At 37.5% G+C, this 16,928-nt stretch overlaps 1 protein-coding gene and 1 non-coding gene across 2 annotated transcripts; both read left to right on the forward strand.

Moving 5' to 3' along the window:
* The first annotated feature begins 6,927 nt into the window (after nucleotides 1–6,927).
* On the forward strand, nucleotides 6,928–8,055 carry LOC145779755 (gap junction delta-2 protein-like). The gene has a single exon (XM_082591394.1). It carries the CDS (start codon nucleotides 6,928–6,930, stop codon nucleotides 8,053–8,055), a length of 1,128 nt encoding a protein of 375 aa, XP_082447520.1.
* Nucleotides 8,056–15,125: 7,070 nt separating this feature from the next.
* LOC145780398 (U6 spliceosomal RNA) lies at nucleotides 15,126–15,232 on the forward strand. The gene has a single exon (XR_014290631.1). It is a non-coding gene; the product is annotated as a U6 spliceosomal RNA (small nuclear RNA).
* Nucleotides 15,233–16,928: the final 1,696 nt, after the last annotated feature.

Raw genomic sequence — 16,928 nt, forward strand, 5'->3', positions numbered from 1 at the left:
CTCATAATTATAAAACATGTGTATTTCTCGTCTTACTCTTTGAGCTTGAAAGCAAAACAAGTTTCCAAAATTTTGTGTCGTTTTTCGTTAAATTTATATCAAACCACGGAGCTAGCACAAGTATTTCAAACTTTTAATTTGAGGTTTCTTTTTCATCCCAAGAGTTTGATTTTAAAGAAGACCTTTCCCTTTCAAACAAAATTTACTTTCTAATGAGCTTTATAGAAAAACTTAATCTGCAGTAAACATAAATTCCGTGATAAAGCAAAATAACCTTCAATCGTCTAAATGGTAAAGTGTCTTGTTTTAAATTTGACAGAGACAAAGCAAAGCAGGAATCAGTAGTTCCGTCATTGTGCCGCGACAATGTAGTGTGCTGTGCCGAGGGACAACTAAAAGCTAAACATACTTTTATTAAGTTGCAATTGTTAGGCAGACTAGTCAGCAATACTGCAGTGGTGTAGCGTGAAATTTTTGTTAGGCGTTAACTTCTTTCAGCCAACTTTAAGCACATAGTCTACTTGTATCTAAAAAAGGCCTGGGCGCAGTTCAACATAGCCACTTTAGCGGAAAATATTTGGTAGATAGTAGTTAGCCTACGGTATTGGTAAGGTATTTACCATCCGCATGAGGAATGTTAAATTTATAGGAAATGTCCTTGTTTCTCAACTGCATCAAGTTATTCTTAATAACAAAATGGATTAAATTATTAGAATCTCTATCCTCGAACAGTGAAATTGTTTTTCACAAGATGCAATTTTGCATACTTGTATTAGATTTCAACCACTGACGGAGACCCGATCACCGAAATGTACACTGTGAAGTTTCCGTTTGTTGTTCAAGTGTTATTGACCACAAAGTATTCGCACCGCTGAATGAAGAGCTTTCTTTGAAACCAGTTGCTCAAGCGCACACTCCGAAAGTCGAACTATTGTCGATTGCTCCTGACATATTTACGTTTGCTTTCTGGTATTTTACAGAAATGTTTCATATTTTGGTGTCGTTTTAGGCCTATACCTGTTACGGCTGTTCGTCATCGTTTTGTCAATAAAATATAACGTTCTGTCGCAATAGCCATCCATTTAATAAAATGCACTTTACTCGAAAAAGTTGAAACATAACTTCAAAATGAATCATTGGGGTGTGCGCTTGAGCAACGCATTTCAAGGACTGCTCTCTATTCAGCGGCATTTGGTGAATGAAATAACTCACAGACAACAAAACGCTTCAACAACAAAAATAAACTTTTCTGTCAATCTAGGTGACCGGGCATGCATCAATGTTGCAAAGCATCTGCAAGTGTGCAAAACTGCCATGATTGAGCTCTCAAAGAGGCCTTTTCAGTTAGAGGATAAAGATTCAATTATTAAATCAATCAATTAATTACCGAAATGCCCGAACTTAAACTGGTAACACCGAAATGTCGTGAGTCCTAAAACAAAACATAATAAGAACAAAACATTTTTCACAGCTGACAAGCATACAATTTCATCTTGTTCTTATCAAAAATATCTTTAACAGCATTAAATTGTCAACCTGGTTGGTTGGATTTGAATCTTTATCCTCGGACTGACAAAGCCTTGAAAGGTTATTCCTGGTAGTTTCGCATACTTGTAGAGGCTCTTGACAGAGGGCAGGTTACCGAGATTGGCAGAGTGAAGTTTTCCGATTGTTGAAGTCTTGTTGCCGGGAAATTATTCCTTTCACTAGGTGCGGCTGAATGGACAGCAGTCCTGAAATGCGTTGCTCAAGCGCACACCCCGAGAGTCGAACCAGCGCCGAGTGATCTTGATCCGGGCGCTTAACCACTGAGCTAACGAGGCGGACAACCTAACAATACATTGGTCATAACAATTAAAAGGTTACCTGAATTGCTGCCCCATAGCCTAAGCAAGCAGTGTTGGCGAAATAGTAATATACCAGTTGCCACGTTGAATCCTTAATCATTAATTTCATGTTCACGAACACCAGTTTTGCTTTCTGATCATCACAACACCTACAACTTACTTCAGCCAGAGAACAGCACCAAGTCTACCTGCTATTGCTAGGCTATCTTTCAAACAACTTTGCAGTTCTGCTACCAACTACAACAATTTTTAACCTACAAAATATAATCAAAAATCTTATGGAAAACAAAAGATTAAGAACGAAAATATAAGCATGGGAAACCAAAACATGGGCATAGGAGATCGAAAGCATGGGCATAACAGATGAGATCCAAAACATAGGCACACGAGATCCAAAACATGGGCATAGGAAATCAAAAAATATATATAAAAGATATAAAGTATGGCCTGATTTAGCCTGCGAGCCGGACTTTGGACATCTCTGGCATAAGAGATACATCTAAACTTTCTTAGGAGATCCAATACTCGGCTATAGAAGATCCAAAACATGTGCACAAGAAGTACAAACTATGGACATAAGAGATCTAAATCTTGGGCGTAGAAATTCTAAAATATGTTTACTATAGCTCTAAAAAGTAGGTATAGGAGATAAATACTATGGGCCTAAAAGATCGAAAATATGGTCGTAAGCGATGAAAAACATAGGTATAGGGCAGGGTCGGCAACCTTTTTCTAACAGCGGGCCAAAGCCAAACTTTATATGGTCTTGGCGGGCCGTAGTCTACTATTACTAGTTTGATAGATTCAGACTCATGACTTCAAGACGTTGACGTAATGCCTTCAGAATATCGGCTCCTATAGTAACACCCTTGACATTAATCAGCTGAACAAATTCTTCAACATCACAATGTTTGTTTACTCCACGCACAAATACTGCCAGCTCAGCTGTAGACCTATCTGTCGTGTCTGTGCTCTCATCTATTGTCATTGAGAAGAACTACATCTACAATAACCTTTTTGCTAGATTTTACGTTCTCAGACATCTCTTCTTTTCGTCGAGTTACGGCTCTTGCTGAAAAACTTATATCTGAAAAATAGTTTGTTTTTTTTCTCTGGACATATGTTGTCAATAACATCCATCATACATTTTTTCCCCAATTTGCCATCAGTATACGAGTTCTTGTCTTTTGCTATTGTGCTGCCTTGTAGCTACTAGCTAGCAAAAGAATTTTCTGATTTATTGGTTTTCCTTTCCTCTGTAACAGAGAAGTTTGCTGTTTTAAGCTATTTTTGAGTAAATTACCTTTGCCGTTCCTTGTTTGACCCATTAACTTGAAAAAAAATCTTTTGTATCATAATGGCGCTTTATATTGAGTTCCTTGTTTACACAAAAAGAAACGCTGCACATCAAAGACTTGGGGCTACCAAAATGATTAATGAAAAGTGCTTGTTCTCCCATTTGATTATAATATACCACTGGCCGGGCCATATAATACTATAATTTGTAAAGGGGATGCGGGTCGGATGATTTTTCTTGGCAGCCGTAGGTTGCCGACTCTTGGTATTGAGCATCCAAACAATGGGCATCCGATATCCAAGCTCGATTATAGGAGTTCTAAAATTTGTTCATAGGAAATATAGCCATAAAAGATAGCTTACATAACATCGGCCAAAGAAATCCAAAATATGGTCAAATAAGATCCCAAGCTTGCGCATCAGAGATTGAAAACTCGGGCTTCATGAGAGATCCAAAACAAGTACAAAAGAGATCCAAAACTTGCACATAAGAGATTCAAAACATGGGAATGGAAAATCTAAAACAACTTCATAGTAGATCCAAAACATGGCATAAGAGATCCATAGCATAACTATAGGAGACAAGTAATCAATAAATGGCATAAGACATTCAAAACATGGGCATTAAAGATCCCAAACATTGGAATGGAAATTTAAACGTGTGCATAACAGAAACAAAATATTGGCATGAAAGATCCAAAATTTGGTCTTAAGAGATCTAAAACTTGGGCATAGGAAATCTAAAGTATGGGCATCTAAGATTCAAACTTGGGCATAAGAGATCCAAAAAATATTCATAAAAGATCCCAAACATAGACATAGGAGATACATAGTATATGAACCTAGAACTAGACGATCCAAAACATAGACATAGGAGATATATTGTATGGACCTAGGCGATTTAAAACATGGGCATAGGAGATTCAAAACATGAAAATAGGTGATCCGAAACCTTGGCATGGAAGATCAAAACAAGGGTAAAGGAGATATAAAACTTGGGGGCTAAAAGGATCTAAAATATGGGCATAAGAAATACAAACCATTGGCATCAGAAATTAAATTTAGTCATAGGAGATACAATGTATGGGCATAAGAGATTCAAAACATGAGAATCGGAGATCCTAACATGGGCATCGGAGTTCCTAACATGGACATAAAATAACATGACGTATGGTTTGCACGTCTGTCAACTATATGTCCAGAAATGAAGTCCCCTTATCCCTGTATTTGGTGTTTTGATTGGGCAGAAATGTTGCTTTTTCTGAACAACTGAAAGCTCTGTCAGTAAACTAGCAAATCCCGTTTTTGCTTTTACCAGGCTACTTTGGAAGTTAGCTTTATGCTTTATACACTCCATCGTGCAGTCAAAACAAATTAACTTCTTCCCTATATCCTTTGATATCATTTCTGTGAAATCACAAGTCACGCATTTGTGCAGTTACCACTTACAAATTTGCGCATTACTTTCAATGCACAGAAATTTGCAACAGCACTGTGAAAATCATGACCTGTTTACATTCCATATTTCAAGCCATCGCAACAGACGCCATCAAATTGTTGAAAGCTCATCGTTTTGATTCTCCCAGAAAGTCAAAGGTTTTTATTTCTCTAACTGTCTTTTTGTGTTTTGACATGATTTATCACAGAGTTTGTTAGCCAGGAGTGGTCGCGCTACTAAGGTGTGCGAGCCGTGTTCCAAGGGGGTGCGTGAGTGCTGGACCATCAAGGTTAGTTACAAAATGGCCTAACAAGCTGTGACTTGTTTGAAAGGGGCTGGAAAAACTGGTGGGTAATTTCAAAGTAGTGACAACAAGAATATGGTGAGAATATGCTGTATAGCTGAGTGGTGAGAACCATAATTCGACGTTCGACAAGCTGCCGGTTCGACACCGCTCAAGAGCATGTAGCCGTGTCTTCAACAAGACACTTAAAAGCACTCGTTGATTGGGAAGTGGGGGGAAATGCCTAAGGTCCTTCGTAGGACTATAGACTGCTGAACTGACAAAAAAATGAAGAACCTTTGGCTATGCCACTGGGTTCTTCATTTTTTGGGTTGGGATTGGGCTTCATTTTTTGTGGGGGGTTGGGGGTTTCAACCCCCCTCTGCTTTTGGATGCGTGTGACGTCACAATATTGAGAATGATGCTTTCAGTCTCTTTATGTCTCTAAAACAAAGTTTGCCTAATTTTAAACGAAACTGCATTAAAAAAGCGAGTTTTGCCAATATCAAACATTCAAATATCTCAGCCAGGAATTAGCAACAAGAAAACATAGAGACTTAGCTTTATTTCTGAAAAATGCCGAAGAAAACATGATATCCTTTTGCTATGCCACCGGACAGCACCATTTTACAAGAATGCATACCCACATTTTTGTTGAAAATGCTCTCAGAATGCACCAAATTCAAAGTAATTTTTCAAATTTTTCTTGGTGAGGCCGCCCAAATCCTCCGCTCCTGGATGTCATCTTAGGCGAACACGCCGTTGGGCTTCGCCCGCCGGCCGTTAACCCCCCCCCCCCCCCCCCTTTCAAAATGCCTGGCTACGTCGCTGGAAGAACCACTGCTTTATTGTGACGAGCTTGATTGAGACTTCTAAATTTAAATACACCTCACATATATTGCCCTAAACGCTTCTACTGTGACAGATTAGAGTTGTGGTAGCTTAATAATTCTAATAATTGTGATAACAATTCTTGCAATGGGAATGCAAAACTAAACACAAGATAGGCATGAACTGATACGGTGGTGCGTCATCAAAATATACAAATAAAATCCATGATTATTGAGAAGGCCACACATTATCAGTTTATCATGATCACTAGCAAGAATAAATAATAAGACTAGTTATCAAGACTGAATTAATAAAAGTACTGTATCTTGGTGGCTGTATGAAATTTTTTAACAAAATGGCTTTGCACTTATCACTGCGTGTTTATGCAGAAAGTTTCAAACAGAGGAAAAATTGCGAAGGTGTTTGTTCAAAAATATATACCAATTAATATGATTCCTATACTAATCCATCCAGTTGTGATAATAAAAATTACGTGTTCTCTGCAATCAAAGAATAATGTTACTAATCGGTAGCTCCAAAAACCTTTAAAAGTTTATAGAAAATTAAGCACATCTTTGATTGTTGTGTTCAAGTACAATATAATGTGTTGTTATAAAATGAACAATTAAAGCTCTTTCTATTTTGTTGATGCTTACCATTGCTCGCTAATTGTTAAAGCGTCGTTTGTCTATTCAGAGTCACAATAAACTATTCGCTAGACGCGACGTTCCTCGTACATTCACACGTACACGTAATTTAACCTTACTTTACTATGAAACAACGTGAAAACAAAAAATTAAAAAATCTCGAAGCATTCTGATGATGCTGATAGGACGCTGGAAGTGAAACCTAAACTATTATTTCTTCAAATTAATAAAAAATGCTGAACAGATCCATGTCATTAGGTTCAAGCTAATCTTGTTTAGCCCTACACCAGCTTTACTGGTGATTCATACTTTTTAGAAATTAATGAAAAAGTCAACTAGATAAGAAAGAAAATAATAGTCGAAAAATGACCAACGGATTTTGTGATGCCAAGATGCAGTTGTCACTGTCAGATATAGAAAGCAGTTCAAATTTTTGAATGAAATTGATTTGTGTTGCACAACTTACCTACAATGTTAAGCTTGTCACTTTATTAATTTTGTTGTTTAAACATATTTTTTCAGTTGATAGTCTACTACATTTATGTATCATTAAAGCTAATGTTCGCAAAGTAAAATTGCATTAGTATGTGGGACGCCTTAAAAGCTTCGACTGCGCATATTAACGTTTACACCACCATGCTTGGGCGGCTTTGGTATCTTCTGGTTTTCGTTTTCCGCCTGATAGTCGTCGCGGCAATTGGAGAATCTGTGTACAGAGATGAACAGTCAGACTTTCAATGCAGCACAAAAGTCTTGGGATGCGAGAATATGTGTTATGACAAGTTTGCTCAGATCTCGCTCCTTCGCTTTTGGGCCTTCCAACTTCTTGCCTTGACCACTCCTGTTGTATTGTTTCATTTTTACACAATTTTTATAAATGGAAAAATCAAAAAGTTAGAAGCTGTTGAAAAAGAAACAGCGAAGGAATTGTGTCAGGTGGAGAAAAACGAAAACGTTAAACAGGAAAATGGCAATTCGAGGAGAACTGTCATATATGAAGTGATGAAAAAACTAAGAAAGCGACTAAAATGTGTTAGAAAAGTGAAAGAAAAACGTATAATTAACAACGAGGAGTTGGAAACAGTTAACATCACTCCTTGCATTCGGTTTTGGTATTTTGTTTCTGTACTTTTCCGAGCTATTGTTGAAATTATTTTTCTATTTCTTGCTTTCGACATGTTCAGATTTGCAAAGTATGAAAAGTCGCCACTAGGTGGCGTGGTATCTGATGGTCGTCAAGTGGATAGCGTGATCGACTTGCTGTGGATTAGAGTCCCTCAATTATATAGATGTGGAGGAGACTCTGTGAGGTGGGCATGCTTCCAGCATCTTCTCCCTGAAAGTGAAGATTCTTATATTCCATGCTGGGTGTCTAGGCCATGGGAAAAGACGATTTTCCTGCGTTACATGAACATACTGGGTGTTTTATGTCTAGCGCTTGCTTTTTTTGAATTGATTCAACTTATTTGGGGATTCATAAGAAAACACAAACCTACCTGTATAGGCCAAACAAACCCACCAGCCGGAACAGGACAGTATGAAAGAGTACCATCAAATGACCCTTTGCCTTCGCAACCTGTAAATCCTCCAGAAAGTAAGGAACTTCGCAATGAAAACGAAATGAATTCAATTGAGAACGTGAAGGCATTACTTCCGTTTTATCCAACATGGAATCGATCAGCACCTTTTCATTCTGGCTATTCCACTCTCTAGAGGCCTGGGTGCATTTCGTCTTCTCATTCTAAAGAACGGAGAAGACAGTACTTTTGGTGACGAAACAGAGAGAGAGTCTGTATGTGTTCATTCTGCCCACTCTGACAATTTTGTTTAATATTTTTTCATGGCGTGCTGCATATTCAATTAGTGTTTATTCCATTACATCTTATACAATGCTACATGCAATCGCAACTTTCAAATAATTCACTGGAGCAATTTTCAATGAAACAATTTAAAAAAAAGGAAACAAGACAAAATAATGTGCAAAAATGTGACAAAATATTTGTTTTTAACTGTGTCCTGTCAGCAGCTGATATTTTTCGTTGTACTTACATTTGTCTGACGTTTTTGCGCAACTATTGTGTAGGCTAATGGTATAGCTGTCACGTTGTGAAAGTGATATATTTTGTATACGCTCATAAAATATGTATATTTCTTGTTTTTAACCCAAAAACATGGTCTTTGTGTTTGAAAGAAGAATAAGTTTTCAGAATTTTGTGATGTTTTTCAATAATTTCATATCATAACTTCCTAACTAGCACAAGCATTTCAGACTTTTAATTTGAATAGGCTATTCTTTGAACGCTACACTGTTGGAAGTGTTTAGAAGAGATAAGTCTTCTAATCATGAGCCCTAAAAAGAGGTCGGATCAAGAGCTCTTAAACGAGCTTTCCATCTTTAAGTAAATTTAACTTACTTTTAAAGCTTTTTAGAAAAATGCAACTTGCAGTATGTATGAAGCCAGTGATAATGCAAAGATACGTTTGACCATCTAATGGTGAAGTGCCTTGTTTTAAATCTGAGACAGGGCAAAGCAGAAATCAGTAATGTAAGTTTACGCGCTGCTCGGCTTTTACAGCTTTTACCATTACTTCATAAGACATACGTTAGAATAATTAGATGGTTTATTAACAAATTAATGCAAGTAATTTTTGCTGTTGGAAATACTTCCATCAGTTTATGCTTCATAAGTCAAGACTTTCGGTTTCTGGTTAAGACGGTGTAGCAGTCCAAGAGTTACTGCAGGCCAAAAGTTACAAGGGTTGCCAAATATTTCATTTAAATTTTATTTTGAAAAATAATTAAATTTTTAACCTCTCAAAAGGTCAGATTAATAATTATAAGTATTTTTTAATGTTAACTGAAAAGCTTGCATTAGTTTGAGAGCAATACATTTATTACAGTTAGTTAAAACAATTTTCGCTTTTCTATCGTTTGCGAAAACGCCGGGCACCCCTGGTAACTTTTGGACTGACAGGAACTTCCAGACTGCAACGCCGCAGAAGCAGTCCAAAAGTTACTGCTATTGTAAGTGGGTGTGCTTTTTCGAAATTCGTTTGGGAATTCTGTACGTAATGCATCAATAACAAAAACTGACAGAAAAAAGTTACGCGCTGTTGAAAGAGGGCTGTTACTTTTTTCTATTTGAATAAGTTTGCGCCTGGCGTTAAGTTTAACTTGTAACCTTAAGTGGCGCTTCCTCTTCTGTCATTATTTTACTGCAACTGCTATTGACTCTACTGTGACGCATTGAGCACTTTTATTTACAATTGCTGCGTTTTATTTCAGAAATATTGCAGGTACAGAGGTGTTTTACTAAAATTATATTTGGGCTTGTTTATTGAAATTTAGCTGTATTGTTATAGGCAAAGTAGTGCACAGTACAATCATACAGTCAACGTACAGCATAATCGGAAATAGGAGCTTTAACATAAAATATCCCCTGCATTTCTCGTAATTTCTGCTCCCGTTTTTATCATGGAACTTCGATTGCAGCATGCCATAACTCTAATTGAACTATTTCTAATTGAAGTTCTCGACAGAACTTTCATAGTTCGTGTCCATCATTCTGCTTGTAATGTTGTTGATTAAATCTTGAATAAACCGATTCCGTTCAAAGGAAGCGTAGTCTCTATGTTGAGCTTAGAACTTGTCCAATGAAATACTTTTAAAGAAGTAGTTTTCTTCACAGGACTAAAGCTAACAACTTCTTCAAATAAACACTTTCCTTCTTGAACAGATTTTTAGCTGAGATAGAGCATTGCGGTCCGCTTATTGTGACGATTTGCTACTATAGGCCTACGAAGTTTAAGTTATATTCCCGGTTTGGACAGTTTTTGATAAAAGCGCTGACTGTTGAAAATAATCATTTAAAAGCGTCCGACCTTCTACGAATTTATTTGTACCATAGTCATTTTGATGCAGAGATATTTGAACATAGCCCGACCTATTTCCTTAATATTTTTCCTTTTTGCAAGGGTTGTAAAATGTTCATGCAATAGCCAACTGGAGAAACTATTCCACAAAGCATTAACAGCACAATGTGAGGACGCAACCTAACGCACTGCACCAATTGGGCTGTTGGAGCGGTACAGTCACATCAACAGCGACGGGGAATGCCTTGCTGACTGGGCAACAAGCAATAACCTCATTCTTCTCTACAATCCTAAAGATGCACTCAGCTTCTGGTAAGGAAGCTGCTGAGTAACAGGCACAAACCCCGATCTCGTCTTGCAAGCATAGACACAGACAGATTTCTTCCTAACATGCGTGCGCTGGAGAAGTTTCGAAGCTCTCCGAACCCCGCTTATGACTGCCCCAGTGCCCTTGGGCTCGTGCTCCCGTCTCGAGTGCCCCAGTGAAGCAAAGGAATTCAGAAAGGCCAGTCGGTGTCGCTGTAGCCTTAAACCGTTCAAACCGTGGCGCAATTACCATCACATTTTACTATCAACGTAGATTATTATTAAAACTTTTTCCGTGCCATTAAAACCATAGCAAAATAAGCTAATCCCTAAGCCAACCAGCTGACAGAGAACCCATCACTTGATTTGCTTTGTATCATCTTCTTTTCGCCCTTTTCATGTCACGGAAAACGTAACTGATGTTTGGTTGATTGCTTCGAGGTTTCAATGGCTGTGGCAGAATTTTTTTGTTAAAGTGGCTACATACTGAATCTAGAACCGAGATAGCCTACTAGTCAATGTTGCTTAGCGTATAGTTTGATGCCAAAATGTTTTGTAAGTTAGCTCAAGAATGACATCAAAAAGACTTTTTTTCACTTGTTGATGTAAATAAGAGTGGTCAGATTTTTTTGTATTTTTGGTTGAACAGTAACTTTGTAGCCTATAAAGTAGTTTTTAGATTGAGTTAATCTTTATAACTTGCACTTCTATTTAAGCAAAAACTTCAAAGTTTTTTTTCAAGTTTTGGACTGAGAGGCAAAAATATTTTTAAATGGAGTTCAGGCACCAGTGAGACATTTTGTTCAAGGACCTGTGGAACAGTACAAACGTATAGGTCATTGGCGTATCCTGGTGGGTTGAGCAAGGGAAGCAATAAAACTTGTGGGGGGGTTAAAACGTGCCAAAGGCACGCGTATTCTAGGAGGATCCGGGTCATGCCCTCCGGGAAAATTTGAAAATTTAGGCTACACTCAAATGGTGGATTCTAGTGCTTTCTGGAAACACTTTTAGGGTAATACTTGTATGAAATTTATTAGCAGATAAACAGCTATTATACAATTTGGGTAGAGAGGTAACTCTTTTAAACCATAAACAGACATAACTCAGCAACAACACTACATTTAAAGGGATAGCCTACTAAAGGAAAAACCTGACTTGGCGATTTTCCACGTTCTTTGTGTTTAACTTGCTACCATAAAACGATTTTCAATAAAATTTTGCCCCATTGCGGTCTGATCAGCATTCCGCGCGTACTTTTGTCAGAGCTTTCAAAACCAGAATGGGCCTGAGCAGCGAAGCGTGCGACTACATAACAAAAGACGAGCAATCAGCTGATCACGCAACAGTTGTTACTGCGGGCGATTAGGCTATGTATGTATGTACATCAAAACCAGGGATATCTAGAAATCAAAACATCAGATTTCAACGTCAAAACATCAGACAGTTTGCTCAAAACCTCAAATCTGATGTTAAAACATCAGATGTTGTAACGTGGCTTTTGTTATTGCTGTCTTTTGTGACGTATTCTAGAGCTGTGTTTGCACGTTTTTGGTCATTTTGAAAAAAAAATGAAAATAAATGAAACATTGGACTTTGGGCCTTGCCAGCGCCATTGAAAACAAATTTTTTTCGGTAATTTTTTTTGAAATGTATTCTTGAATGTTCAGTTTACGCATTTTAATGCTTAATTCCCGTTTGAAAATTTCATTTAGTATGCCTTTTACATTATAAAAACAAAAAAAAAGCGAACGTTTTCGGCTAGTCATACAGCCCTTTTCAAGCCTATAAGAAAAATACATATTAAAAGAAATGCTAAAGAATCATATAGGCTAGTATCACAGCAAAAATATGGTCAAATCTAAACATTTGAGAAACTGCCTCGCTCACTCAAAATGGTAACTGAAAATTACACAGCACAACGGGTCAAGTATTTGAGAAGTAAAAATTAATTAATTGTTCAGAAAAGGAATCAGGCAGAATTACGCAAGATTGACAGAAGCACAACACGAGATAGGCTACTGGCGCAAACAAAGCAAATGCGAGAAGCACAAGACGTGATAATTCAATCAAAAACTGTTAAAAGATAAGAAGCTCCGCCAGCAAATAATTGCCTGTTGAGCCCTGGGTTTAAAGTTTTGATGATCAATGCCTCGTGAATTTTGATGTCGAACTCGGACAAACACTTACGAACAATTTTGAAGCACTACAATGACGGTTTATTGTTTGAACACGATTGGCAGTTTCTAATATGGTCTTTAATTGCACTGTTTTTATTAAAATTAGCTAAATTCAAATGCTCTCCCACTCTCGTCACCAAATGTCGCGTGGTCATACCAATGTATGACGATATAGCATCATGCGAGCAAGTGAACTTATAAACGACGTTTGAACATAAGCGGAAAGGAGTTTCAGACTTCAACTGAAAATAATAACCAGCTTTACATGTTTTATAAACGGGAAAAATCTCAACGTTAAACTTCAAGGCAATAAATCTGGACAAACTTGTGGCAAAACGTTTGGATTCCTTACCAACAAACGTTGCATAGAAATTCTTACCAACAAACTGTGTGAGCAAGGCAGTTTCTCAAATGTTTAGATTTGACCATATTTTTGCTGTGATACTATATGATTCTTTAGCATTTCTTTTAATATGTATTTTTTCTTATAGGCTTGAAAAGGGCTGTATGACTAGCCGAAAACGTTCACTTTTTGTTTTTTGTTTTTATAATGTTAAATGTAGTGTTGTTGCTGAGTTATGTCTGTTTATGGTTTAAAACTGCTATTAACTTATTGATTGATTGATTGATTGAGTCTTTATCCTCGGACTGGGAAAGCTTCTTGCAGAGCTTAATCCTGGCAGTTTCGCATACTTGTAGAGGCTTCGGATCACTGACGCACGCCCGGTCACCGAGATTGACAGAGTGAAGTTTCCGATTGTTGAAGTCTTGTTGCCGGGGAACTATTCCATCCATTAGATGCCGCTGAATGGAGAGCAGTCCTTAACGTGCGTTGCTCAAGCGCACACCCCGAGTAGTTCTTAGTAGTAGTTCTTACACACGAACGGGCAAAAACTGCGGCTAAAATTAGAGAACACCAAAAATTCAGCTACACAAAAACTCAAAAACCCAAGAGTAAGCGATTCTGAAACTACTTCCACAGATTAGTTAAAAGAAACGTAAATCGCGTAAACTTTGCGCTACTTTTTTTCTTTGTTTCTCACTTGTTTCTTCGTATAGCAAAAACGAGAGCAAGGGATGCGATACGAATCTCTGCTTCCGTGAGCTTCCAACTTTTTTTTTAATTAAAATTGAGCTGAAATCATATTAGAAACTGTTTTAATTCGAGTTCAGGTAAAGAAGTTACGAAATCGTTTTACTGAAAAATCATCTTCTCTTTTTTCAATTTTGACAGGAGAAGCAATGCTTCCCTTGCTTCCATTGAGGATACGCCCCTGGTATAGGCCAATATATACCGGTCAGTTGGTCGACAGACATTTGGTCGACAGGACGTTTGGGCGACAGGACGTTAGGTCGACAGAACGATTCATTTTAGGGTTAGGGTTAGTTAACCAACCCGTCCAACCGTAACCCTAACCTAACCCCAGTGTTGTACGTTGACGGCGTGAACTTTTTGTTGACGCTGAGGCTAGCGCCGTCAATTTATTTTTCAGTTGACGGAAGTGATAGCGCCGTCAACTATTTTGCCGATTTTAAGCGTCAAGCGCTATGCGTCATTTTTTATTTTCATGGAAAAAAAATGAAAAATCTCGTTTCACAATTAGAGTTTCACCTATGGTTTCACAATGTATTCTGGCCAGCGCAACTCATCCGAATTACCGGCTTTTGCGTTGGTTGGAATGGCTCCCTGGAATACACGCGGAAGAAGTTTGCCAAATGGTGATCAGTCTAGGGCAGGGGTCACCAACCTTTTTTGCATGCGGGCCACTTTGACACTAAGGAGAGCTGTGGCGGGCCGCACTAATAAAATGTTAGGTAGGTTGACTCTTATGCTAGAAAAGAACGCATTTCGTACCCAGTATCCAACGTTACATGTTGTTCATATTTATGTTAGAATACCGCAGCAACAAAATTAATCGAACAACGCTACTACCAGGCCAAGCTCCTTTTACAACACTTTTGACTTTTTTAACAATGCCTAATAAACGAGGCCACTTGTTTTGCGCACTTATAGCGAGGCGAGCGGTTTCATCAGAATATTCATCGCCAAGCAAGAGTGGCGTTGTCACTTCGCTTCACAAAAGATATCTTGCAATTAACAGTTTCAGTAAACAAGGAAATGTTTGACACATTGCAATACAGGCAACAATAGTGACCTGCAAACATAGGCCAATCAGCGAAAAATAGGCTCCAATAACAGGGAAAAAGAAACCAGGCACCATGAAACAAACGCTTGTGGAAATCACCGAAAAGTCGTAATTCTATCGTAGCCTAATTCATGAACAGTCTTCCCTCTAAAAAAGCAATGAGTTGGTTTTTCATCCTTTTTGTGAGAGTCTATAAAACCGTCTTTCTTTTATTATACACAACTGTCACTTGCGGTGCTTATTAGCGTGGCAAGAATTTGTTGATTAATAACATTTTGCAGTACTTGCTTCGGCAGTACATACACTAAAATTGAAACGATACAGAGAAAATTAGCATGACCCCTGCACAAGGATGACACGTAAAATCGTGAAGCGTTCCATATTTCTTTAAAAAAAAAACATTTTGCAGTACTAAGCTAAATATTTTCATAATAGGCTACAATCAGAAAAAGTCTTTAAATTCATATATAATATTTTGCCAATTTATTATAAATTGAGTTGGCACACCGACCTATTTTGCCAACACAAACTTGCATAAAGGAACACTGCTCGTGAAATCCAATAGCCTAATGGTGAAACGCACACTAGTGATAACATGACATTTGCAAACTTAAAATAAGTAACCCTATGCTCACAGACAATTTCGAAATTCGAAAACAGACGTTTTAAGCAACCACTGGGACAGTGTGGCTGGACATCGCATTGGAATAACTTTAAACACTCCCCCACCTAGAACTATAATCTGATTGGACGGCTTGTGGAATCGTATGCAAAGCGAAAATATGCTCCCCGGAAAGTATTTTTTGCCTTCGTGCTCTTTAACTCCTCAAGAAAAGTATATTTTGGTGATACTTGTACGCTGATACCTTCCGCGGGCCGCAGCGATACAGCGTGGCGGGCCGCATGCGGCCCGCGGGCCGCCATTTGGTGACCCCTGGTCTAGGGTCATTTTTATTTTGACTTAAAAAAAAAATTTTTTGACTTTATTTTTATCAAATTTTGACTTTATTTTGACCTAACGAAATTGCTTATTTGTAAAGGTCACATTTCTTCCTTGAATTGATACTAGTTATCCAAACATAATATTTTGTCGATTTCAGACCCAAACGTAGGGGAGACCGGGGAGATCTGTTACAAGGGAGGGTTGTTACAATCCTTTTAACTTTTAAATTAGTTCACATCAACCGCTGGAATTAAGTTGTTTTTTTCAGGTTTTTAGTTTCCATGTGCAAACGAAGCTTCAGCTATTTTGAAGGCTGCAGTAGAAAATTATTGATGAAAAACTGTTTTAGGGTATGAAAAGTAAATTTTTGCTTTGTCAAAGAAAATGTTATTGCTACAAAACTATGAGTGATATTTAACTGGCTTTAAAGTTAAATCAGACTTGAAGTGCAATACCTTTGATCGATTATAAATATTTTAAAGCTGAGTATCACATGTTTGACATATGTTGATCTTATTCAGCCAACTACTATTGGGGTGAGTTGTTACACAGTGTAATGCTTGCTCATCCCAACTGGAAAAAGTGCTTAATTTGGTACTCAAATAACAAATTTTGTATTATTTAGAATAGTTGATTACATTTTTAAGTTCTACTAATATCTGTTGTTGTTGTATCTGTGCCTAAACATGCCAAAAACTAATAAAGGGTGCCTTATTGAGGCCAAATACCATGAATGGTTGGATGGAGAGCATGCGTTTGCAATCCTGGTGACAATGCATAGTCAATAATGATGTTATTTGTTTGTTCATGATTTTTTCTATTAAATTTGGATGTTCAATAAATTCAAGAATGCTGTGTCAACGTACTCCATCAGTTTTAAGTATTTTAGTAAGAAAAATTAGTTAATAGAACAGCCTATTTGAAATTGTAACATTCCACCCCATCTGTGTAACAAGTCACCCCGATACTGGGGTGACTTTGTTACAACTGACTCATTGATATATTAATGCAAATATTTTCCTGTAAACATAACTTTTTTAAATTTTGAATTTGTATTTATAACAACTGGTGATGTGGCAAGATTACATAAAATTTTCAGCAACTTTGTGCAAATATTGAAAGAGAAATCTTAGATTTACT

Source organism: Aplidium turbinatum, chromosome 11 (genome assembly GCF_918807975.1).
Source record: "Aplidium turbinatum chromosome 11, kaAplTurb1.1, whole genome shotgun sequence".
In the NCBI taxonomy this organism is placed as follows: domain Eukaryota; kingdom Metazoa; phylum Chordata; class Ascidiacea; order Aplousobranchia; family Polyclinidae; genus Aplidium; species Aplidium turbinatum.

Coding starts and splice junctions, on each gene's coding strand:
- LOC145779755 (XM_082591394.1), top strand. CDS start 6,928: ATGTGGGACGCCTTAAAAGCTTCGACTGCGCATATTAACGTTTACACC.